This window comes from Pempheris klunzingeri, chromosome 19, assembly GCF_042242105.1.
Source record: "Pempheris klunzingeri isolate RE-2024b chromosome 19, fPemKlu1.hap1, whole genome shotgun sequence".
Classification (NCBI taxonomy): Eukaryota; Metazoa; Chordata; class Actinopteri; order Acropomatiformes; family Pempheridae; genus Pempheris; species Pempheris klunzingeri.
The window spans coordinates 14,084,666-14,111,502 of record NC_092030.1 but is presented as its reverse complement, the minus strand read 5'-3'; the positions used below and the strand labels follow the sequence as shown (position 1 = coordinate 14,111,502).

The window sequence follows — 26,837 nt, the reverse complement described above, 5'->3', positions numbered from 1 at the left end:
TTAAAATCGCCACCGCCTGTCAGTACTCTGCAATGTCGGCACAGCGCTTTGAGGCAACACTGAGGCCAGGTTGAGGCAACAGTGTTACAGACATGCAGGCAGCACTTAAATTTACTGGCAGGTGTAGCTGTTTAACAGAAACAACACTGGCAGCAGCACTAACAACAAACCTCATCCACCAAATCCACCATTTTGCACATTTGCCCTATAAAACCGTAAATATGGAAAACATAATCTCAGCAAATCACAGTAAACAATCTCAGCAAAAATGTTAGTTCAAGGAAACATTTATCTGAATCCATTAAGTTGAAGCTTATTGGAAAATGCCCTTTTTCTGTGAAGAGACTCCTAGTTGGCAGTTTTCCTGTCATCTGTCTGATTATTACCCCCGTTAGCAGGGTTCTGTCATTTTTCAATTTAGCTGGGGTCAGTCTTATTTCTGCTGACCAATAGGATGCTGACACTCCAACACATGTTCAAAACAAGAAGTGATATTTCTTTGTCAGTAACTAAGAAACTGTGCTTCTACATTAAGGCACTTCTGCTTTTTGTGCAGTTACAGACAGTCAGGAGCCACATTGTGCTGTTTAAAGGACGCATGATATGGCTTTTCACTTATTTTTGCATCATTTTGTTATATATAAATGACTTGTATTGTGGATCATCGCTCATGTATATGAGTGGAGAGCAACAATCCTCGCTGAAGGCATTCTGTCATCACTCCACTCCAGGTTTTCTAGCTGCAGTTCTCCACTTCCTATACTTTCTCTCTACTCACACTAAGATAAAACTCATTCCAGTTTGCTTCAAATTCATTTTTTTTCTCATCACTTTAACATAGTGTGTATCAGTGTAGTGAATGCTACCCCTAAATTGGATTATTATTGCTTTTAGCATAATGTAATGCTTTGTGGAGTGGAGCTGTAAGTGCAGTACTCAACTATCTTACAATGTCTTTTTGGCCTTGCTAGTGCCTCATTGGGCTCCCACAATATGGAAGCTTATATCCTTGAGCATAACCAAATAACCATATATATAACCATATGTGATTTGGTCCATCCAACTTAGAAAAATACGTATCCTGTTTTCGATTTAAGAATGCCACCTAACATTTGTTGCAAAGTCAGTCAGTGAGCAGTTGTTTCATTATTCTTAAAATCTTTTAGAGAAGTTTTGTGCACAGGCAGGGTGCTCCCATTAGCATGTCCTAAAGTTGCTGTCAGGGACTTAATGCTTTTGTGTTCAAATACTCCTGAGAAAAAGCAGCAGAAGAAGGGGGAGAAATACAGGATGTCAGCACTGTGTAGGAGTACTTTGATCCCTAATAATGATAAATCACCGGGGGTGTTAACAGTCCAGTAACACCCGAGCACAGCTACTGGCCTCAGTGCAGCTATGGTGCACTCTGCATAATTATGGACAGTAAAACTGAATGTAGATGTTCAGGTTGCCATTCTGAATTAATTACATTTTTACAGTTTTATTCTAAAAGTGGACTCCACCCATGTTCCTTTCTGGGCTTTTCAAATGAAAACTCACTTAACTGTTAGCAAAAAGCAGTGACCTAGGTTACAGCACTGATGCCCTCTGCTCTCTTAACCCCTAACACACGGTGTCACACACACACACACACACACACAGTTCGCTGACAGCCGGGACACCACGAAGCGCTGTGGTATGTCAATTCTCGGATGAGCAGAAGCCTGGCTGTTCACAGGAGAAGCGCATTCCTCTGTTCTCTGTCTGTCTGTCTGCTTGTGTGCACATGTCTCTCTCGCTCTCTGTCACACATAGAGGGAGATGTACAGACAGACAGAAAGACAGAGAGGCATGGAGAAATGTGCTTCTCTTGTGCACAGCCAGCTACTGCTTGCCACAATTTCCATGATAGCGATAGAGTTAAACAACAAAAGACAAGTTATAGGAGAGGTAAGAGTAACTGGAATATAGAAGCAATGGCACAATGTCTAATGGCTAAATAGCTAATTTGGAATCCATAACACGCCAGGGGGTTTATATGTAGCAACCTCATCGTGCAGAAACTTACATCATGTCATGTAAGAAACAGTTTTTAGAAGGGTTTAGGCAAATAGCATTTTTTTTTAAAACATACATACTTAGACCAAAAATTGAATTCTATTATTTAGTGGAACACTAATGTTAACCTTTAAATGACTGAGATAACATTTTGCGCACATTGACAATACTTAACTGGGATGTTGGTGGTCAGGCTCACTGTAGTCTTAACAGTAAATCTTTAAGTTGACTCTGTCCAGCTAACTACGGCTTTAAGACTGTAATTTGCAATATTAAAATGTTTAACGCACATTCATCTCAAGCTCAACTTGTCAGGCTCAGCCCTAGACTAGGCTCATTGTCAGTGTAAGCTCTACTTTGTGAGGCTTTGCTCCCCATGAAGACTCAGCTGCACTGCAGATTCTACTGTGCATAGTTCAAGATGTGCAAGATGCTAATGTTTGCATGATAACATATTTGCATTAAGAGCAAAGTTAACCTGAACTGGCCTACCGACAGCTAAAGCTCATAGATTACAGGTAAAGCTGATAATGTACAACAGACGTTGTCAATGTACAGCAACCGGATGAAATGTAGCATATTGAGCTAAACCTGACAAACTAGGCCTTCAGACTGATTGAGACAGAGCATAGTTCATGTCCAGCTGATCCTGACATGACCCAAAATGGCCACAGTGGTGGTGCTGTCTTAATGGCACCACGCACAATCGAACACATGCGGAAAACGGATGTCTGTGATTTGGTGTGCTTGTCTCCTATCGTTTTCTGGAGTGCTCTGGAGGTTAGGAAATAAAAAGTAGATAGACCACAGACATGTGAAGTCAGTAGCTTTTGTTAGTTGTGGCTGCAGACAACCAGGAGAACTGCTGGGGGCATCGTATAGTAAATAGTTCATCAGTCTTTATTTATATAGCGCCAGTTCATAGCAAACCAATAGGAATATGTCTAATAATGAGCAACAGTGAAAAACATGACAATAGTTAATATATGAATAATAATAATAACACGACTAATACTAGTCAAAAGGGGCGGCGGCTGTCCATTCGCAGCAGTGATTCATGGAAGCCAGGAGAATCGCGACCACGATCCACAGGAATGACTTCATCGTTCCCAGATATTGGCCCAGTCCACAAAAATGGGCTTTCTCCAAAGACTGCTCCACTAATATCAAATTATTGATTTTGGCTACACACTTGTCGGTCTTAATTTTAGAAGGTTTCGATCATTTTGCTATAATATGTTTAATATGTTTCCAGTTAATAAAAGTGCCTATTAAGGCCATATTGTGTTGTTATTAAGGTAATTAGCATATAAATTCAGTGATACCCATTTAATATGGCATCTGTAACTACTGAAATGGAATTTGCCATTTAAGAATTAAAGCAAACTTTAAGAACAAATCAGATTATATGCACTTTTCATGGATTTAGCCAATTTTCCGTCCCCCCTAATGTTCTCTAATGCTTTCCATTCACATCTATCCCTCATACCAAACATCTAAATGGAAATCACCAACATCCATAAACATGTCTTCTCATGGAATGGGAAATGGAGGGGACTGATATAAGTAGATAAAGAGGACAGGGAATGGAATGGTTCTTCTATACCTCATTTACCAGCAAACCGCTTAGCGAGGCCATTGGCATTTCCGGGGTCAAGAGGGCAAAATGAATGTTCTTCATACCCTATGGTGACTCGTAAAAAGGAGACCAGTGACACATGCATGTACGCACACACACACATACGCGCACAGTCTTGCGCAGTCAGTGTGATTTATACCAAGACCTCCCGGGCGACAGTCACGGGCCGTTGACTCTGTCACAGCAGAACAAGAGAGAAATAACTTTATGGATGTGGATATTGAGCAACAGACATTAACGCGGAGAGCCAGAATAACAGGAAACCAGCCTTGACCTCTGGGGTGAGGGGGGGAAAAAGAGATGGCAAAGGAGCGTGGATGGCTCTCCATCTTGATTTCCAAGGAAAGCTGTAGTAAAGCAGAGTAAGAAACAGTGAATATGCTGCTCCATGAGTGATACAACCCCCCTAAATCCCCCGATTAGAGCCAAATACGTCCTTGTTTTGACCATAAAAGGGCAGTGGTATGATGTACAACTCCACCAGAAAAGGGGAAAAACAAGATTTTCATGGGGCACAAATAAAAGATGCATCTTTTCCAACTTTGTTTTTTCCATCAATAAGCAGCATCTGAGATATTATGTGTGACAAGCTAATTCTAAAAATGGTGATCAAATTAAAATAATATCTCATCAGCAGCTCTTTTTCCATCAGCGATATTGTGGGTCAGAGATGTTATGAACAAATAAATGAATTGAACAAATGAATAAGAGTCCATAATACCAACCCGATTTCATTATGGGGACAACAAAAACAGGAGAAAGGGCAATATGTAACATGTTCTAACTCCCTCTTCTTCTGCTTTCCCCCCCCCTTTTTGCATTCATCATTTTGTATCCCATTTTATCTCCATCTCTGTCCATTCTCCTCTGCAGCTAGTGATGACATTGCCTCAACCAAGGTCTTTGATTAGTGCCGCTTCTAAATAAGGCACATCCTGTTGACCTTCCAAACATTGTAATTTCCTTTTAACCCTTCCCTCTCTATTTCCCTGTCTTTCTCATCTCACTTTTTTTTTTTTTACATCACATCTCCTCTCAGAGGGATTGCTGCCTTCTGGGTAAATAGACCAAATACATCATAAAAGTCAGTGGAGCAGTATGTAATGCAGCATTTGCTTCCTAAATTAGTTGCTTCTGTTATGATATCATACCTGCTTGCTTATGCTTCGGCACCATCTGTTTTGGAGGTGATCGAGGCATGAATAGTAGGTGTTTAGGCATATATTGCTCCTATTCATCTTACTTTAGATATGCTTATTTAATGTTTAGACACAGGACAAAGTAGTTCTGATTGATCCCATGAAAGCCCGGCCTCCACTGAAGGTGGGCGGCTGCAAGGCTTTGTCTTGATGAGTAAACTTGGATTGGTGGTTTTCAGCTATGGCGGTTTTCAGTCTGATCCTTGCATCTCTAATCTGGAAAATATGGGGCATGGGCCAGGAATGGGAACCGTGACAGAGTTTAAAAAGACACTGTATGTTCTACTGTTCTTTGTGAGAGAAGTTTGCCAGAGAATATTTTGTCCCTGCCAACTTCAGACAGGTTAGAGTGAGCATGTGCACACATGCATACTCTAATCTAAAACAATAGAACACACCCACACATAGCCCAGGTCAAACACCAGGCATTTATACCCAACCTCATCCATGACCGCACAGCCTCGGCTCGATTAATTCAGCCTCCAGAGACACGGATCCCCAGGTTAAACAGCGGGCTCATAGCAGAGAGCAGAGTGAGCAGGCTTGATGGATGACTGCAGCCCGGTATCCTGACATGTCTGATAAACGTGAACCGGCAGATTCGTTTTTAAACAATGTAGTCCTACCCACACATTTAACATCCATACTCTGAGACCAGGGAGAAGCTTTCAGAATGACTAATAACAAATTTAGCCCCTTTCAGACAAGGAATCTGTAACATTGCTAGGTCCATCTATCTCCGAAATAATGGCTCTCTTGCTTCCACCCATATAGATCTTCATTCATCTGCTGTTCATGTCCAAATATGACAGGATTGTTGTGAATAGAGTAGTAATCACGCACTACTTGGCATCTGACACACAAGAACTAGATAATGCAGGATTTTGCGTATAAATATTGAAGGCAACCATAACTTGCTGCTTAACCGTTTGTACTTGGTTTCTTTCAGCCTCAAGCCAGACATGTGATCCAAAGGAGGGTAATGAGAACCCATGGGTCTACCTGAGTGAGCGTGAACTAATTGGCTGTTGGACCAGCTTCATCACAGAGGACAAGGCAGAGGTCCACATCCTTAACCTGAACTTTGGTGCCACGGTAAGCACGTCAAGGTTATATAAATGAGATGTCGGGCAACTGGTGCTAATTATGTAAATGTGGACAAGTGGAAAATCTGCTTGACAGGTAGTAAAATGTTAGGCGTCAAGCTAGTAAAAACACAATATTACAATGGGAAAAAAATACTCACTACTTATCTAACATGTAGTCTATAGTAGCAGTAAAACTCCAGGCAAGTAAAACTGTCTGAGTACAGCTGCAAAGCTGAACTTCAACAGAACATAGAAAATCAAAATGCTGCACTGTGCCGCACTCATGGGTATGTTATCATATGCTGTGCTTTTTTAGTGGACAGTACAATATGTCAAATTCAGTCTCAGTGTGTCAGCCCTTGAATTGCACACCTTGAATGTATTTTATACCTTTTATATGATAAAATATGTCTGTTATTGTTACAATTACAGGGAGTCAGTTTGAATTCAATCATACTTTTATTTGCGCAGTCAGAGGCTTTGTCAGGCTAGCTGTTCCCTCCTGCCCCAGTCATTATTCTGCTGTAAAGCAAATAATCACAATAGCACAAAACATTATTATTCCTTTGAGACAGATTTAAAGGAATTATCAGCTGGACAGGGACAGGAAGAACAGAAAATACCTTTTTTACAAGATACATTTTGACATAGACACAGAAAATTATTTAAAAATAAAATAACTGATGGCTAAATTCCATTTAGCTAGTTTCCCGTATCCAGTATCCTGGCTGGCTCAGCGTCACGTTGTCATGGCTTGCTGGGACACTTGAATAGAACAGTTAATATCATCGGTTAAAACCCACTGTGACAAGTTAAACAAGTTAAAGGCATAAAGACTGGAATGCTGAGACAACATAGATGATGCCTCCCCTCTGTATAAGTGCAAACAAGGAACAGCTGGGTAGGAAGGTGAATGGGTCATGTGACGAGCTGAGGCAGCAAACTCGACACTGCTGTTTGGCAGGCAGGAGAGAAATGTCAGATTCAGAATGACCTAATGAGAGGGTAGCGTGCACAACGCAGAGAATAATCAGATAAATTAGGTAGAGGAGGCAAGGAAGAAGGATGGAGCAACTGATAAATATGTAATGTGATGTTGTTGGTGTGCATTTAAAGGGAAACCCCACACATAAGACACATCTAAGGGTGTATTACTGCATATGTTTAAAAAAGCTGTACAAAGCCTTTTGAGACTATGTGAAAAAAATCTAATTAATTGCCTCAAGTGATGTCACTTGAGCCAACGTTGGTTGGGACTGAAGACCACAGGATTGAAAATCTCTGTTTGAGGTTAGAAGCTTAAGGCTATATTAGCCTCCAAAAGCATAACACACCTGGATCGCTGCCTGAGCTGTCGGCTGTCGAGATGCATTGTGGGTAATGTTGCCGCCAGGTTTTTACAAGGAAGACGAGGGTGTGGAATAGAAAAGGCTACATCTGTGGTTCTGCTGCATTGATTTGAACCTTTTTGGCCTGTCCATCGTGAGTCTGACAATGTTATCGACGTGCAATGCTAAATTTTTTTAGTAGGATTTTTTTGTTGTTGTTGTTTTGCTTTTAATATTGTTGTACAAACTCTAACCCTAAACTTTAAGCCTTCAGAATCTTTTTTCCCCACATTCTACAGTGTAGACACGCACACTCCGTGTCCAGCCTTCATCAGCCAGCTAACTAGCTAACCCTTAACAGATGGCAGACATAAAGAAAGATAGGGTTCTCAGCATGCCACAGTTTTTTGGTTTTTCTCTTGCATCTAACAAGCTTCCATGACAAGCAAGCTCTGCAAGTTTGGCTGCAAACAAGCACACACCATAATTGCGGATATTCTACTAAGCCATTTTCATTGGACAACTTTAGGAAATGACAACACAAAGTAACTCCACAAAACTTTTAATCTATATGTTGTTATTGCTGTGCCAGACTCCATTTTTCACTGTCCAAAATTGTCGGTCAGCTCACATTAGTCATTTCTTTATCAGTGTGCTATGTTTGTTTTCCTCTTCTGTTTGTTCTCACTTGAACTTCTTTGTGTAGTACTTCCACTTCCAACTTGTATTGAGCAACTTCTGTTTATTTATCAGTCTCTTTTTCTTTTTCACTCTGTTGGTCATTCTTTCTCATTTGGTGGTGATTATGAGGAGGAAAGCTGATGTACTATGTGCGCTCCAGCAAAGGCTCCATCACAGGATGGTGCAAATACACTGCAGGCCTGAATCCTTTCGCCTCCAGAAATCCCTCAGTCGCTTCTAGGAAAGCAATGGAGAATCCTATCATAGTTTTCTCTTAAGCGAACCCTTCACCAGCAAGCTGAGGTGACTTTTACACTGTTGTACACTTCCTTTAAATTTGACATTTTAGGATACTGAAATGTAGTTTTGATGTTATAAAAAAGACACATTACACATTCACATTGGTGAAGCTGGTTGGCTTCACAAACACCCAGGTCTCTTTGCCAAGTCTTTAGTCTCATTTAATGGACTGCAGTGTTACAGCATATTTAATGGACTAGAAATCAGAAGAAAAAGCCGTTTGATGACAAAACAGATTTGAAGTCTTATTAGGCCTGAAGAGTAAAACCAGACACATTATCTTGTGTGGGAGACTTAAAAAAGGACACAATTTTTAATTGCAAAAAGTTAACATTTGTACAAAGAATGGTACAAGTTATCTTATGAAATAGTATAAATTGGTGGTGGGAGTTTTTAGGAGTTCACTAAAGGAATTTGGCATGGGATCTGCGTGATGCAATGGATGTTGTACAGAGTTGGCATTTTCTGTTCTCTTGTGGGACTACCAGTGGATGTTTTATCAAATGAAAGAAGAAAGTGGACATAAGATCTTCTAACACAGACTCCTTATCTGGTCTTGACTGTCTGTTTAGAACAGATTTTTCTTGTAAACACTGAGGAGGGGGAGCGTCTTCATCTCTTGCCAAACTGTCCAGTGAGATGGGAGGTTTGCACTTGCCTCCCCTTTTCTTGTCCTTTAAATTTTCTTATCACCTTCCTCCCCATCCCTTTTGTTTTTCATACTGATTTACAACCTGCCAGAGACAGTTGACTCTCACAGTTTGACTGCACAGAGAATTATAAAGGGCGCATCAAGGGGCTGCACAGGCCAGGAGAATTCACAGGGAGGAGCTGCTTGTACAGGGCCCATTGATGTCACACACTGGCTTGGCCAGTCAGGCTCTTGGCACAAGGCCGAGACTAGACCAACGGAGCCAATTCAAGTTAAGGGAGAAGCCAAAAGAATAACTGGAAACTGCATCAGCAAAGGCCCTTCAAAAAATGCTCTCGAGAAAAAAAAAAAAAAGTCTGAAAAGGAAAACAATTGTATCTTGAAAGCACAGGAACAAAAGTAGCAAAGGTGAGTGATCGGGGTCAGCAACAGTCGTGATTCGGAGTTCAAAATGAAATAATGAAAGTCATAAAAGGATGAAGGGAGGGAAACTAGACAAAGAGACAATGAAGCTCATTAAAAGGGGTATTTAAGGAAAACACCATCGAGTTATCTCTGTATGAAGCACAATGGACTCTGTAGGAAATGCCATTCATTCATTTACTGTATGTGTGTGCAACATGAGGTAAAAACAAAGTGGTATTTCTGGGAAGACACTGTGTCACTACAACTCAGTCCTTGTTATATTCATTCTGTCTTCAGGCTAATCAAGCTATATTCTTCTTATTGTCTCCACGAGGTGTAAGCCTGGAGGGGATCAAGCGTTTGTGGGTGTGTGTTTTCTGTCTGCCTGTTCGCTGTTAATCGACCTCTTACATTTGCAGTGATTCACAGTTTTTGACAACCCTAATGTATTGATTGTTTCATCGACTGTCATTGACTGCTGGCTCCTTAACAGGCTAGTAGAGGCCACAAGTAATCAACGACTGCTTCAGTTTGACATCACAGAGCAAAAAACCTTCGGCAAGCCTAAAAACAAGCCTTCGTCTGTTGCAGGCTTCATTTTAGCCTTCGATTTGGCTCCACATAAGACGAATGTGAGGTTTTGTGTCGGCTGACGATACACACAACAACCTTATTTAAAATAGTCAGTCCTCACAAAGGGAGCGCAGGTTATAATGAAAATGATTAAAACAAAATAAAGTGAAATACATATCTTGTAAAGCTTACGGTGGTTATAGGTTTAGGTTGGGCTAAAGTGATGTGGAGGAGAGATCGCCTGGTGGAGATCTGCAAATCTACTGAGTGCAATTTTCTTGTTATTACTAAATTCTGCGCTGAAGATGGAAAGCGAACAACACAAAGCAAGGCAACAATGAACAGGTGTGTTTCACAGATGATTTTGATTCCTAATCCATTCAGTAATAAATATAACCATGTTTTCATCTCGAATCTCAGTGCCCCCTTTGGCCAATTTTTAAAAAGAAGGGACTCAACACTTTAATGAGGCGCAGCAGCCATTATGCAAACTGCACTCTGTACAACACACTGTGGTGTTTGTCTGTGTGCGTGTTTGTGTGATGACAGATCCCTCTGTCCATTGCACTCAGCATGAGAGCCTCCCTTTCCAATGCATCTGTGTTTGGCTCAGAGGCAATTTGTTGATGGTCTCCTTAGACCTAATTTGTTCTGTATGGGTCTGAAAATTTTCATAGCTCAGGCCTGAGCTCATCACAATTCTCTTGGATCAAGCTCTGGCAGCATCAGGTAGAGAGTAAATGAATTTAATATTAGGGATTCACACTCTTTTCCCAGCATGCTCATTGGCTTCCCAGCAGGCCCAGCTCTGAAGACAATCTACCTTCAAATAAACAGAATAAAGTACTTGGTGTCAAAAGGCATCATAGATGGATGAAAGTAGAAATTTGTATATATGAATGTTAAATTCAAGCTTCACACTGGAGAGGTATTTCCAAGCTGTTTTTAAAGCTGCTCATTTCTAATGCATTGAGTCATAAAATTTAACTGATTTTAAATCCATGACTCTTTCACTTCTCCAAACCCAATTATTGCGGGGCTATTACAGATGTAAAAGTAATTAGAAGTAGGATTTATTCGAATTAAGTCAGCCTTGGAAAAAAAATGTCTCTAAACTCAGACTTATTATTTCACAGTGAAAAGGTTTTCTCACCACCACTTATACCCGTAACATTCAGTGGTGCCAGCTTTACCCCATGCACATGTGGAGCGTGGTAATTAAGGCTGATTCTTAGAGTGACTGTGGTGGTGATTAGCGAATCACATCACCATTGTGTTACCCCCAGCTGAAAATATGGATAATTAGGTATTGCATTATGTGTTCAATTATGTTAATGAGGTTTTATATACAGTATAAAAGTACCATCAGGATCAGCCATGTGTGGGAGGACACCGGGTTGCACTAGTTATATGAAATAATTAAGAATAAATACCTAAAATATTTCTAAATGTTATAGTAGGTTTCTCCAAATTCCTATTATCCGTTTTCTTTGCTGTAACTTATATTACAGCATGGTTGTGCAGTTTTTACATTCATTTTTGTCATTGCTCCGGAGTACTATAACATTGTTTCTCACAGGTTTAATGCTGCGAAGACATACAGCGTAAATAAAGAAAATGCAGCTAATTGCAAGTCAGGTTAATACATCATTTCATAGCTTTTGATGTGCTCTTCACTTTCTTTTCCCCTTGTTTGCATGCACTGCATAGATATGCAAGAATAGAACCAAGCTGCATTTCCTCATTAATGTATGTTTCAATATGAAGGCAGACAGCAAAAACAGCTTCCTGCCTATCCACAAGCCCTGCTCAAATGACTGGCACTGCTTTCTCTGGAGAGATGCATGTGTTGACATTTCATAGTTGCAAAAACAAGGATAATTGTCATATCCCCCTGCTGATTTTTGCAATAGGGCAGAAATGGAATCAAACTTGTGTAGAATTAAACTGCAGTTGAAACTATTTTTAAACTTGGTGCTGCAAGCAAAATATCTCTCTTCTCCATCAACTGGAGGTGTGTTCATTTAATGACACTCTGTGCTAGATTTGGAGGCTTGCAAATTGGAGAATATCTATATCCCCTTTTACATGGAAAACAAATGAGCAAAAAGTCAGAGCTTAGTCATAGTCATTTAGTCGAAAGTCGTAATTCTAATGTTTTTAATGTTTAATCTCTGCAGTAAAGTACATTTAAATGGAGCCTGTCGTGTGCTTCCAGTTGACAAGACTGCACAGATGAATTTATCTCCAAAATGTGCTGTATGAGACTTAACAATTATGTAACAGGAGCAAGAGGCATTGTTTGAAGCATTGGAAACATTCCATGAAGTTGTTGGTTTTTGGATTTTACCGCACACACTTAGCACGGTGCACCTACCTAAAAACTGATTAGGCAGCACAGTAGTTCACGGTGTGAGCGAATGTTTATGCCACTTGATTTCTTTGTCTTCCTAATCAGACCCACCAGTGTTCCACCTGGATGTTTACACCTCTGCCAAACTTTCCTCTTCTTGCAACACAATCATTAACTCAAAACTTGTTGGCTTTCACACAGAATTTGAAGTTTTTAACTCACAATGAACATGTGTAAGCCTTTGCAGCTAAAGAAGCGACACTGTAACTAATTAAATGCACAGTTTGACGTTGAAGTAGATGCAGCACGCTGGGATTGGTTTAAAAGTAAATGACTTGGAATACGTCATTTACCATTTTTGTGGTAACATCTTTTTTTCGTTTGTTTCGCCTCAGGATGGCAAGATGTTCTCTCTCGAGATGACCAATGCCAAGCCAATGCACCTCATCCTTACGTCGAAAGACACGACCTATGGCCTATACAACCTCAACACCGATGTGAACGTTCATGTGAGTAATTTCTCTTTGTTTTTCTATCTCACCGTTCAAGGCTGTCACCTAGCACTTGTGAAATGCAAATCATATGCTGATCATGTGCCACAAAATCTCTTTCATGTGTTGCTCTTGGGAGATTAGATGAGATTATCTAACAAGAACTAAATAATCCTAAAAAAATTAACAAGTTGCTATTTTTTTTTTTTTTGTATTGTATAATTTTCACATTTTTCCAGATGTACTCAGCTTCTGTCTAGTGCCAGCTGTTTAACACACAGTCAAAGTGCCACAGCTGTGCAGCTCTCTGGGCCACTTAAGAGACAGTGAACCATGTTGGTTTTAGATAGCTGTTCCCTAGTGACTACTGTGTTCGAAGCAGTTTGCATTTTAGTGTTTTTAATATCCACACTATGAAATCGTTCAAATAAGTTTCAGGGTTTCCAGCAATGAGAGGGGCTGATGGCATCAGCTGTAGAATTAATGTTCCAGTGAGGATGGAGGTTCTGACTTTTACACAATGTCCTCAGATTATATTTGTGAATTAAATCTAAAGGAAGCCATGAAACAACTTTTATTTGGTTGCCTGAGTGTCTACTTAAATAGATGAATAATACTGGTATATGGGCAAAGTGTTGCTGCAGCAGTTGTCTCAGTTTGGCTACTGTTGAGTGTCATATTGTTCGTGAAAAAAAAAAAAAACTGAGTCCTTAAATTTGAGAACAGTCTTCTTGAATATGTCAGTTTTTTTTTTAATCACCAATCTAAGTGGCCTTCCTTAAATAAGAGACTGTACGAAGAGGACTGTATGAGACAGCCTCATTCAGAAATGTCAAACTTGATGGACTGATGAAACATCTCATTTCTTTATGAAACACTCATTAATTTCAACCCAACTGCGGTTCTATAGGTTACATTTGTTACATGATCATTACATGAAGTAAGCAGTTTCAGCCTCCTGTGCCGTTTTGCTGCACCATTGTGCGAACTTCTTTATACACATTTTGGTTTTCAGCCATTTTCCTTTGTCAGAGTTGTACTTTTGTACACTGATTAATGTGTTTTTCTTACCGTAGAGGCAATCACCAGTACTCATATCAGCACAGCATGACAGTTGACTTGAGGTCTGAAACTTCCTTGAGAGGGAGTATCACACTGAACAGTTTATCAGCGTTATTTCTTTCCACTTACCACCGTGTGATCTTGGATTGCCATCTTGGGAACACTTGACGTTTGACAGTCGGCTGCCAAGTGGTAACCTAAAACATAAGAAGCTCTTAAAACTCATATTGTCTCTATCATAACACTATAGCTAATTGCTTGTCTTGCATGTTTGAGCTTGTTGTTTGAGCTCATGACTAAATAGCCCATAAGCGCAAAGCTGTTTGGCAGCCGACTCTCTGCAGCTGACTTTCTTTTTGCACATGAATGCATCACATGAAAGGCTTTACAGAGCCTTCTCTTTTTAACCACAGAAATAATTTCACATTAACAACAACAACAAAAAAAAAAGACCATGTGTTCATGGCCTTAATGTCAATGCAAATTCTTACATTAAATGAAACTACTGGAAGGCAGGCAAAATGATTAAAAAAGCCAAGGTACAGCATGCTTGATAAATGTTCAGCAGTACTGGAAATTCTTAGGCTAACATGCACATAAGTGAATTAATATAATATAAATCACTGTGATGAAATGTTTACAGGAATTTCGTCATTTAGTAATATGCTGACAGCAGTGTGATACCGCATCCTGTATCATGTCCTGTCAAGATCCTGGACAACATTGCCTGTGACTACAGGATGTTTTCGTGGGATGAGCAGTATCACCGGGGGATAATAGTGTTTTGCGGCAGATTGCAGTGTAAGAGAAACAGCATCTGTTCTGTGTCAGAGAAAGTACGTCACCAGCTTGACAGCTTGGCTCAGTGTCGCAATCACAGCTCATGTTGGCCTCTCAGAGTACACAGGGTTGTTAAAAACAACAACAAAAAAGAAAAGTTCGAAAGTCCTGTAAGTCTTGCTACTTTTTTCAGTATAGTAACAGTTTGATGATCACAAAGGCAGGTTTTTCACACGTTATGCAGTATAACTCACTTATTTATAATATACTCATACCTTTCATGGAGGAATCTAAGGTTACTGATCAGGTGAAAAGACTGAGCTTAGCATCTAAAACTCATACATCTGTTCCAAGAATCATCAGGACTTTCTGTGATATCCTGCAGACAGAGATGCGCTTTTCTCTCAAAACATCTTAGAGTTCCTTGAACTGTACTGTGAGCCTGCAGAATATCAAACTGATTTCACAGAGTTAAATCCCACCGAATCATTAAAATGATAAAAAAAAATACAAAACAAACAAAAACATTATCTCCCTTATTCTTTTCACACGTCTTTTCAGTCCTTCCCCCATCTGCCTGGTTCCGTCGTGACTGGTTTTCCCTCTTTTATTTTTGGAGTTTCCCTTCACGCTATTTTTGATCTTGCATCAATCAAATATTCATGTAGAAAGACCAATGACTCCCTCAGGCTTACTTGGCTTTCACCATTTTTTTTTTCTGCTTTGCTTTGTGACGCAAGGACTCACTCACATATGGTCATACATGCTAGACAGGTCAAGAGAGGATTTTTATTATTTAAACAAGCATGAAGCATAAAGCAAGCATAAACATTCAAAGGATGATTTTCAGAAAATGCAATTCTTTATAAAACAATACTCTGCCACTTGAAATGCTATGAGCTGCAACATATGCGTTACCTAGTCCAAATATCCACCTTTATAGTTGCTGCAATAATGTGGTGAAGAATAATGAAACAACTTGTGCGTCAGAATCCAGTAAGCATGCATCATGCTCTCCATGTGTTGTGCATTTTAAAGCTCAAAAATTAGCATTTCAAAAAACTACAACATAGATCAAAAAGCACATTCAAAGTTGCATTTGAAATGAAAGAAATTCAAAAAATATTTCTGGTTGATTACCTACGTGGTACTGCCATATAAAAGCAGAGTTTCCCTCAGCAAAATGAGCTGTTATTGGGTGTCAGTGGGAATAAGTGTTTACAAGAAGAGCAGTCAAGGTACATATACTGCACTTTATTCTCCACTTTAGCCTTTTGGCTGCTGAAGAAGAGAGGAGAGAATTGTGTGGATTAAAATCCATTAGAGGTAAAATAAATAAATTACATATGTCTAACTGTAGACAATCTCCACTCCTCTATCCTCAACGCCTCCCCCTGCCTTCTTATTCATGCAAAGCTTAATGTAAACTCCATTATTTCCCTTTGGCCCAGACGAGGAAACTGCAGTGTCTAGTCGATGGGATGATGTATATATTTATACCTTGTATGGAGCCAGATTCCAGGCGACTGTGGTGACGCACAAAGCTAAAAAAGGTCCCATTTCCTGGCCCCACTCAGGAAGCAAAGGAAAGACCATGGCTCCAACAGGGTTGTGCAACTGGGCTCGTGGACACTTAACCATAATAAACATTTCTTTTTAACAGGCCCCTGCTTAGAGAATAGAGGGAGAGTTGGGTGGAGGGTAAGAAAAAGTAGGAGGAGAGAATGAGAGGGATGGGCAAACATGTTTGATATGACAAAATGTGAGTAAATATAAATAAATATAAAGCTGACTCACTCAATTCTGTGTTATTGTAACAGACACATTTTGAGGATGTGGGTGATTTTGACTGATAGTAAACATAAAGAATAATAAGAAATAGTATGTAATGAAAGTAATTGGAATGATTTGGGCTCTTCTTTCCAGATACACAATGACTCCACAATTGCCCTAATTGGTAATCAACATAAAAGCAACATCCACAAGGAAGACTTCCCCACTCAGGATGAAGAGCTGGTGAAGTGGACAAAGCAGAAGTTTGGTGGCGTGACTTCATTCACCACAATCCAAAATCTGAAAAACATCTCATCGACAGGAACAAAAGGTGAGAATTAATCGATTAACCTGGCTGGTATTCTATTAACATACCTTTTTAGAGGGTTTCTCCTACTAAATAATTTGTGGGCTGTATTTTGCATGCGTGTGAGACAGCTTATAGGATTCCATTAGATCTCCACAGCACTGTAAAGGACTTCCTCCCTGTGTAAGATTTATCAACCTTGACAAAGTGATTTTTACCTGGAATATGCTATCTGCATTTTTGTTTGGTCTTAAACAATATTTTTTGGTGCTGAAGAGAGCAAAGTAATTACAGTCAGCACAAAATGCAGCTCCAGCTTACATAACTCAGCAGCAAGTCTACAGTACAGCAATCAAGGATGGATGAAGTGTTGTTTCCAGGGCTAACTTCCCTTATCTTAAGTGTGTAGAAAAACCCTGTGATTAAAATCATTGAGAAAAAACAATGCCTGCATAGTATGCCTCACTTTTGGATTTTTACTTTCTAAATCTCCAATGTCATCAATACAGCATTTGAAGGAAAATGAGCCGGAGGACCTCAAAGCTCTTGTAATGCATTGATTCTTGATAATATAAGAGTGCAACATGGACAGATTTTGTTGACAACAGACGCACTTACGCGAATAAATAAATGAAATAACACTAAATATGTAGCTTTTAGCATTTTTCTATTCAAATAAGAAAGTGTATAACAGGATCAGATGATGATTGTGTACAGAGCTGACAAGACGAAGACAACAAAACCTGCCAAAGCTGCAAAACATACAGAAACAGATCTCATGCTGTTTGATATTTGGAATCCTCTATGGATGGTCCAAGCACCAGCTGCCATATGGCCATTCTCCTGCAAAAGGCACCTAAAGCCAATGAGTAATCATACAGTCCGCTGGAATATATCGCCGTGTCACAATGCTTTATACTTACTGATACTGAGTGCAATTCTCATAATCCTATCGATCTTTTCCAAGCGGAGGCAACCTCTGATGATATCAGAAGAGAAACTTTGTCACTCTTCAGTGAAGCTCTTCTGCTTAGAGCCAGCTCTAATTTAATACATTTTGAAACTGTATCACTGTAACTCTCATTTGGGAATACCATTCCTGCCTTGTTGTATTCTTTACAAAATGCCTCCAAAACACATTACCTTTCAGTAAATACCTTCCCAAAAAATGCTGTCTACTGCATGTTCCAAAATAAGCAGCCCTACTACTGATTTTAAAGTAAACCTCTCATCATGCCGCATGCTTGAAACACCTGCACATTGACAAGCTTGTCATATGGTAAAATCTCAAGTAGTCGGTGCAAATCCTCCTACCATGGGGAAAGTAAAGTTTTGGGAACTGAGCTCAGCGTTCTCCGTGCTGACAGGACGTCAGTGGATATGAAAAAAAAAAAAAACACTTGGAAAGGGAAACTGTGGACAAATGCTGAAGATGGAGGCACAAAAACACTATGATTTAAAGTGAGCTTACGTGGCCGAGCAAAGGCTGGACATTGAGAATATTACTTGCTGCTATTGCCAGCAGCAGGAGCAGCAGGAGCAGCAGGATGCTCGATACAAGCACAATTATTTCTTAACAAAGCCTCCTTAAGGCAGTCTGAGCTAAAGCACAGCTCTGACATGGGTTTAGATAGAAGTGAACTGTGGTGTTGCTGGAATAATGGTAGCCGCTTTTGTGCACAGTGTCTTTTACAGTATTTTGGATGAATTTTTTTTTTTGGAAGTTTCAGTCTCTCTCTATATGATCGTATGTCCTTCCCCAGGTCCATTGATTATAACGTCCCTGTCTGGCAATGGCATACTGCTCTTTTCCTATATCAAGTGTGCTGATTAGATTGTAATGAAATGCTGTGTTTCAGGCACTATTAGATTTAGATACTGATTTTACTGACTCACAGTCCACAAGGGCATTGAAATTGCTCAAACAGTGGAACAGCTTACATCGCTATTTTGTTGTATCCCTTGGCCCATAATGGGGTGTTAGGTGAACTTGCGTAGGCCTCGTCGTAGGCGTTTGAAAAGTCTGTGCAGCGACTACACAACAGTGTGTTGCCAAGTTGAAGGCTCACGGAGGAGCTAATATGCACACGTCCTTCAGGTTTCTTGAATGTCTCAAAGTGATTTGAAATTCAGGTCATGCTACTGCCAGTGCAACAGAGGCTTGTTTAGCAGCGTTAGAGAAGCTACTTTTGAATTCTAGTTGCCTATAGCTGGGCAGCTGGCCAGCCAGGACAAAGTAACTAAAAGTATCTTGAATTAATACTGCTCTCAAAATCATTCTAGTTGCAAATACTTATCCTATAGGCTTGAAAGGGTGTTGTTCAAAGCTGGTGGTTTCTTCAAGGCAAATGTGACAGTAGTGGTCAATTTAACTCTCTTTCTACTTTAATGGTAACAAATGTCTACAGTGGAAAACACTTCTCACACAACGCCTGTAGCATAAGCCACTTCCTCTCCAAGCTGTATGTTCCAAACACTCATATACTCTTCAAAATTTTGCACAAATATGCTGTTGTGTTTTTCACACTTCTCCACACACATGGCTATTGGTGTTATGAGGCTGTATGAGGCGCTGTGGGAAACTCATATACCTCCACATTTTCAGCATAGTGTTTTGAAACAAAATGTACGTAGCAATTTGATCACTGCACCAGGGTGCAGCTGTAAACCATTCATCACTGTTATTTGGTCAAAGGCTGAGAATGGTGTACTGCCAGGAGAACATCGAGGCAAGGTGCTAATGCACCTGCCCAAGCTGTTAGGTCTCCTGTTGCAGACTGGGCTATGGCTCCCCAGTGCTCACCACTGAGTTAAACACTCTAAACTGCCAGCCAGAACAGAAACAGACTCTCAGGGCATCATTCTCAATGAAACTACCCTGTTGAATAAATATGAAAAATAGACTTTAATTGTAATTGCTTAATGCAGCCACTACCGCACTGCCACATTTAGTATGTTAACAAATATGGGATTATGCATGCAGAAATAATTTTATTACTTATAATTTCCCCTGGAATGTCATTTTTATTAAGCAAACAATGAATGTACAATGATCGAAAATGAATGCTTGTGGTTTTACAGGAACCAAACCTGGCACTCAGTACTGCATCCTTAAAAATGAAAATGCATCAGAGAAGCACTTCATGAAGATTGAAACAGCACCCCTGGCTTCTTCGTTCAAGTCTTGCTCCCCACAGCAGCAGAGCCGCGGTGATGAAGCTGAGCTACACATCATAAACATCCCAGAGAACACCAGCGTTCGGTAAACTTTAAAATTCACAGTGTATTCTGTAGCGTCCCACGTATTGTTTTGCTATCCTTGTCGGCGAAATGTCTCTTGTAATTTTTGATTCCTCACATTGCAGCAATATATCACTTCGCAGCAATGTATCACTCAGTGGGGCCACCAAGATGACCAGCGTGTTCCTGAGAGGCCCTCAGGGCACCACATGGATCTTCCACAACCCACTACACACTAAGTTTGGCGTAAGCTTACACTTACACACACACACACTCCTGTAGTTATAGCACAGAGAGTTAGCACATTTATAATTGCATGCGAGATAGGATTTATTAAGAAGCAAAAGACTCCACTCTCTAGGATTACATTGTCGTTAGTAGTATGATATAGCTCACCTAATTACACGGTTAAATGATTTCATACGCACGATAAGCTTTCCCATGTAAAAATGTGCTTATGTACAGGACAGTATCCAAGTCATTACTGATTTATTTGAACTTCTGTGTCTACAGTCCAACAATGACATCCTGCTGCCCACCATCACACACAGAATCCCACCTTCAGTTACACTGAACAGTGACAATGCTCAGGATGTGCAAAGCAAGGCTTTGGATCATTTTAAAGCAACTACTTTCACCAGCTATACTGAACTCAGATCAGAGGACCCCTTGGTTTTACTGGTTCTTGGAAGAAAAGGGAACCCCGCAGGTAAAACTTTAAAAGGTAAAAAATTGTTTTCAACTTTGTCTGCTGTCTTTGTAGAAAAAGTGCCTCAAAAAGCCACAGCCCACACATAATACACGTTACACAATGCCAGCAGTGAAATAAGAAATGAGGTGGATAATGACTGCTTTAATAAAAGTAAAGTGATGTCCCCCATGATCTTTTTCCAATTATCACATTCAATATATCATTTTACACACACAATGAGCTATGCTGCAATTTCAATGATCCTTTGGAGTTTCTTTTAAGTTATAAATCATAGTATAAGCCTTTGCCTTTTTTTCAAAAAAAAAGATTTTGTCTTGAGGAGGGTTTAGACCTTAGAAGTAGTTGTCCTTTCATGTTCAGTACGCTATTCCATTACTCTTTTTTTTTTTTATCAAGTTCAACTGAGATTCAAGAAAGTGCATCACCAGTGGTAAAATGGATGTATACGGTTCATCTTTTGATGATTTAAATTTTTACCATCATTTCCAGCTCCAGAGCCGAAATCAGCAACAGTCATTCCCAACGCAGCGAATGAGGGGCAACAGATGCCTCTGTTAATGCAGCTGTACACCTCCCCAGACTACCATTCTCCCCTGGACCCTAACACCAAGGTGCAGAGTGACAAGAGAATTTATGCAGAGGTGAGTTATCAGGAAGAATGCTCACTTGAAAGAGTCTTGTGTCTTTTCCACTCTGTTGCAGTTTATTTCATCTTTGCTCCGTTTCCTGTAGATTTCAGGGCACACTTACGGGGATTTTGTCTTGACCATCAAGGTGATCAACTGCTTCGTGCACTCCAAGGGCTCATGCCCCTTAGTGAAAGAGCTGCCCTTCATACCCGAGGCCTGCTCCTTAAATTCTTGTCGCAACAGCACCCGACTCAGCTTCTCATTAGATCAGCTCCAAGAGCTGACGTCCACCACATGGGACCTGGAATGCTCCGTCAAACTGTGCTACAGTGAGGTACGAGTTCATCAGCTATTCTTTTATGTGGCTTTTGGAGTAAACCAGGTCAAATGAAAGTACTTTTATTCATGAATAAGTCTTAACATTAACATTAGAACATCACTTTGAATGTGTTCAGTCACCCTGCATTCAGAGAATATAACCTGTGTTGCAACTTTCCTTCGGTCGTGTGTGTTACTGTGGGTCTCTTTTGGTGGGAGTGTTTCAACAGGACTTGATACTGACGCTTAAATGCAGTTTGTGGCAAATTTACAACACGGTGACATTTTGGGTTTCTTGCTACTTTTTCTTTTTCCATCACCACCTCACTAGCAATGTGGAGATGGGGGAAGAGTGAAGAGGAACCTGGAGGTTACCCAGCCGTGTCTGCAACCACCACGTGAGTTCAGTTTAAACTCCAAAATATGGAAAAGTTCACTATTTGAGTCAAATTCAGATGCTACTCAAGCCCTCACACTAAGTTTGCATTCATTTTTCCTACATAGAGCCTTCACCAGTGTCTGATATTTTCTCTCCAGTAGTAATTTAGTTATTAGTTAGTATAAAATGCTTAATTGTAACAATAAATAGGCACTTCAGTCGAACCAAACATTTAGACAAGTTAGACAGAACCCTTGTGTGTGATCCTTTTCTCTTCGGGATGTTTCGTGATCCTGATTTTGCGATGAATTACTGTCTTCAAAAATAAATAAATCAATAAATCAAACAAAAAAAATGTTCTCACATTAACGAAAATGAATCAAAAACAATGCATGCAGAAAGGTCCAGCATACAAAATGATCCCTAGAAAATTGTAAGAAAAGTTGTCCTGATGGTGTCGTTACTTGACAAACCCTTACCATGAAGAAGAATGTTTCATATTTAATTTAATAACTAATAACTAACTCTGACCTCTCAGAAGCTTTTAAAATGTAAAACTTTTAAATTTCCCTTTATGCCCTCAGGACGTAATTACTAGTCTGGTACTCGGCCAGTGAATTATGAATTTTCATTCCTATTGTTGCTTTCAGTGCACAACAAGTGCTGCGCGGGCGGTTGTCATAGCAGTCAACTCAGGATATGCAGTGAAGCCAGTAAGGGGTTTCGGGGCAGGGCCTCGTCCTTTAGGAAGGTCTGCAGGCTGACCTTGTGACCACAATCAGAAGTAATGGCCCTCTGGGGAGGGGGGTGAAGTCCTTTGTGTTTCCAAGGGGGTCTGACTGTATTGCTGTCCAAACACAGCCACTGGGCCTGGTGCTATTGTCGGACCATCCAACACAGTTGACTCCAACGAGGGAAGATGTCTTTCTTCAAAGAAAGAAAAGGCAGATGATAAATTTCTAGGAAAATCCAAATGATTCTACTTCTGAGGGGAAGGAAGCAGAGGTTGATTAAATGGGGGACCACCTGGACTTTGTCTGACATCTTTGGTGAAACTGATAACGGATTTGTTTATTCCTTAAGCTTCCTCTATCCTCCATTTCTTCCTACAGAAGAAAGATGAACATTTTTACATCAGTGTTGCAGCATACTGTACGCGCAGGGGAAGCTACTCATCCATGCTTTCCTGCGTCCTGTTTGTCCTCCTCTTTGTTGTTTTTCTTTAACCAAGTGGAACTAGATGTAAAGGAACGTGCCAGTTTGGTGGGTCTGTTTATGTGGTTCCATTCAGTAGGCCAGTGTCAGAGATACAAGGGTCATATCAACAGGAGCAGCAGGCTGCATTCTGTTGCGAGCTTGGATTGGGCAGGGCTGAGTGCTCCATTCAGCAACTATTCCTGTTTGGTAGTTTTTACACAGAGGGCTCCAGGGAGTCACAGCACAGGCCTGTTGTCTGTCTCCTCCTCTCCACCTGCACTGGAGCTTCTGCTTCCTGCTCCTGTTTATTCAGCTTTGCTGTCAAAGCCTCACTTATACAAACTAACACAGCAATTGATTACAGAAAAAAAAAGTCTCAAGAGAAAGCCTGCTCGGGCTGCTGTGATGTTTCTGGCCCGTTCGGAGACTAAGAATGTTTCTCGCCGACAGGTCAACTAACTGGGTTGGCTGTCTGGGATGCAGTTGGCCCAAATGCCCACAAGATGTCACTGTTTTAATGCTCTGGGTCATGTTTAATTCAGCTAAATTATGGTATTGTTTGGTCAGATATCAGCAGGATAGTATTTCATGCAATCTAAAGAATAAGATGACTTCTTATAGAGTCAGTATCAGGCTTTGTATTTTCCCTATTTGTCCCTGCAGTTCAGATGAAACGCTATATGTTCTGATATTAGCACCAGCATTCATGTAGATTCACTGCAGAGGCAGTTGCACTACACACAATGATTCAGATACACATGATGCAAAGAAGTGACATGTTTTCTAGAATGTCCCCTCTTTAATGTACTTTCGGAAGGGAGCGCATGCAGACCACTAGTTTTTAGCCTACCACAGCCAACTAGGATTCAGCAGGCTGAACAACTTCCCAGTGAGTGGTTAGTTCAATCAGATGCAGGAAGAGTTAAAGATGTTGCCTGCGTGAAGGGGAAAATTATCAATGATTTATTGTACAGCCTTCTTGAAAAGACTCAAAGTAATCCATTTATGGCCTTGCCGGACCAAACAAGTGAAGCAAAACTATGAGATGGCCTTACCAGAGTACTTCAATATGTCTGTGCCACAGTCGTGTATGTCAGAGGGTTGAGCGAGTTTCATTGTTTGCCTGTTTTCTTACTCTTTCAGAGCTGAACAGAGGGAAAATGATTTTTTTTTTGTTGCTGCTGGCTCAGGGTTTTATGGTTTCTATTAAGTTTGTTAGCAGTGGAGCACATTGAGCCAACACACATTTTGCCCAAAGAACATCACCAATGCCAAACCTGATTGTAAATTGAAATTTGTATCATCAAATTAGAACAGAGAAAATGATTGAGCATAAATGTACTTTTTTATTTCAGTTAGACTGAGGTTTAACCCTATAAAAGTAATTACTGTTGTATTCACTGCATGGGCTTTGCTGGTACTGTCACGATAACTAGCAGGGGGAAACGAGTGTTATTAACTGTAGATTGTACAAAAAGCATATTTTTCATTGCTGTTAGACATTTTTAGAATCAATACTGTCAGACTTTAAATTGACCCTTGAGAGAGCTGCTGGCTTTGGCTCGTGCCAGCATGAAAACTTGTAAAGTTGGTAACCTTCCATCAAAATGTAGTTGTCTCTTTTTTGACAAAACATTACTTTATTTTCTTTGCATGATTTTGTAGCAGAAAGGATAAAGAAAAACACACTATTGTTGATGCATGCCAGAAAACTGAAGATCGCCTTTGCCTGCTTGGGTGTTCTGTTAACCTGCAAGAAAATGTACGCTATTACCCAAGTGAAACATTTTATAGTATGCTCCTCTCTTTTCTCTCTTTGCCTTTTTGAAATACACCATGATATCTCACATCCGTTGCATCGACAACTTGCTACTGCGTCATCACTTGAAAATAATGCCACTGTGACAAAAATACAAAATGACATCAGGATATTCCCTGTGCCTGATTTCAAGTCTTTGCAACTTTACTTTCATACCGTGTTGGCATGAGCGGTAGCCCTCACCTCTGACGTGTGGTTGCTTAACTGAAGCTTGCATACATTGTTTTTTTCATGTTTATGTTTCAGCCCCACCATGCTTTGATTTTGGCCTACCCGGAGTTCTGGGCATTGCATTTGGAGGCTTCCTGATTGGAGTATTACTCATTGGAGCACTGTGGTTTATCAAAATTAAAACAGGTAATATATGACTGCCGATGTGGAGTTTCTGGTGGAATATAGATCTGAACTGGTATCTGTCTGGATTTGAAATGATCACATTCTGCTTAATTCAGGGTACCCTACCGGACTGGACATTAGCTCGACTGCAGCTAATCTTCCTGGTAAGGAGTTTGCCTTTTCTTTTTATTGTCTCTTCTCTCTTTTTCTTCTTTTCAGGTTCTCATTGGCTTCTCTCTCACCTTTCTCCAGGATGTCCCTGCTCAGGAGCAAAACGACAACCTGTTTCTACCAACCTTTCCCCCTCTGAGAACAGCAGCGCCAACGCTAGCATTGGAAGCACCCAGAGCACACCGACCAGCAGCATGGCATGAGATTATGGTAATCTCCACCTCCAGCAGGGCCGCCATCTCCCTTCAAAGTCACCTATACGGGTTTTGTGCTTTTGTTTTCTTTTATAATGCTTAGAAAGCATTTCTCCCATCCCCGCCCCCTTTAAATTCTCATTAAAAAGCACAACCCATGTCTTTGACACACCAAGCCTGAAATGGATGTGATCTGGGAGTTTGTAATGGTGGCTGGGGGGGCACTGGGTGACGGATAACAGAAGTTTAATCAATGGCTTCTGACGCTCACCTCTGCAGCCTCTCTGTAAAGTCAAGCTCCTAGACAGGAAGTTAAAGAGGGCAAAAGAAAAAAAAATAAATTGGCTCCCAGCAACAGGAAAAACAAACCATATCCCCCAAGAGCTAACAGGAAATTCACTGCATTCCTTTCAATGAATTGTGCTTGTGTGATGGCAGCACAATAATAGTTAGACAGGAGGCAGACCAGTCAAAAGACTGACTTTGAAAAACAGATGAAAAGCCGTTTTGCATTCACATCTAAGCCACAAAAATACGAAGGGCTTTTGGCTAGGTCAGTCCAAAAAGTTATCAACAGTGTCTCGGGGACTGCAACGCCCACCATGTTTGGATCTCAAACCAGTCAATGAAATGTCCACTTCAAGGGGCATTTGTCTTAATTGGAGTTCGAGGTCAATGGTTAACAGCTACCTCCTATTATTTAGAAGTCTGGAGTTAAGTTTAAACTTAACACTGGATTTCTCTGGTGAATTGATCTTATTTTCTGCCTTTTTTGTGTCACTTTACGTCAGTCCTATGGTCTTATAGTTGTAGCCCACGAAACAAAGTTACGGTGCCATTTTCATGCTATCAAATAGCCTTCGTATCAAAGTTTGTTTTCAATGTTTATTGGAAATTACAGTTAATATACTTGATTTCCTCTTATCTCAACAAAACCTATGTTAGATCATACTTATAGCCCAAAGGCAGCAATACATTATCACCCATTAAAAAAAATTAATCTATGTGAGCTTAATCACCTATGTAATGTGCAGTGCTGCATGCAGAGATACACGTCTGTATTCAGAGCTGAGTAGTCTGCTTGGAATGAGAAGTTACGGTTTCAGACCTCAGACTTGTATTATGGACTGAAGCGCCACTCATGCAGCTACGCCCACAGGGTGGGGTTTCCCCA

General features: G+C 40.4%; 1 protein-coding gene across 4 annotated transcripts in view; it reads left to right on the top strand.

The window, feature by feature from the left end:
• Window positions 1–26,515, top strand: part of eng (endoglin) — a 38,530-nt gene extending 12,015 nt beyond the window's left edge. Inside the window, exons 3-14 of one of the 4 annotated variants that reach the window (XM_070850524.1) lie at window positions 5,825–5,970; window positions 12,651–12,764; window positions 16,515–16,692; window positions 19,750–19,930; window positions 20,052–20,154; window positions 20,422–20,617; window positions 21,110–21,261; window positions 21,353–21,583; window positions 21,899–21,965; window positions 25,209–25,319; window positions 25,415–25,462; window positions 25,551–26,515. In XM_070850524.1, coding sequence (XP_070706625.1) covers window positions 5,825–5,970; window positions 12,651–12,764; window positions 16,515–16,692; window positions 19,750–19,930; window positions 20,052–20,154; window positions 20,422–20,617; window positions 21,110–21,261; window positions 21,353–21,583; window positions 21,899–21,965; window positions 25,209–25,319; window positions 25,415–25,462; window positions 25,551–25,672 — 1,649 coding nt within the window. In that variant the 3' untranslated portion in view covers window positions 25,673–26,515. Of the gene's footprint in view, window positions 1–5,824; window positions 5,971–12,650; window positions 12,765–16,514; window positions 16,693–19,749; window positions 19,931–20,033; window positions 20,155–20,421; window positions 20,633–21,109; window positions 21,262–21,352; window positions 21,584–21,898; window positions 21,966–25,208; window positions 25,320–25,414; window positions 25,463–25,550 lie in introns of all 4 variants that reach the window. The other 3 variants (XM_070850522.1, XM_070850521.1, XM_070850520.1) reach the window with 3 other exon arrangements.
• The last annotated feature ends 322 nt before the right edge of the window (window positions 26,516–26,837 follow it).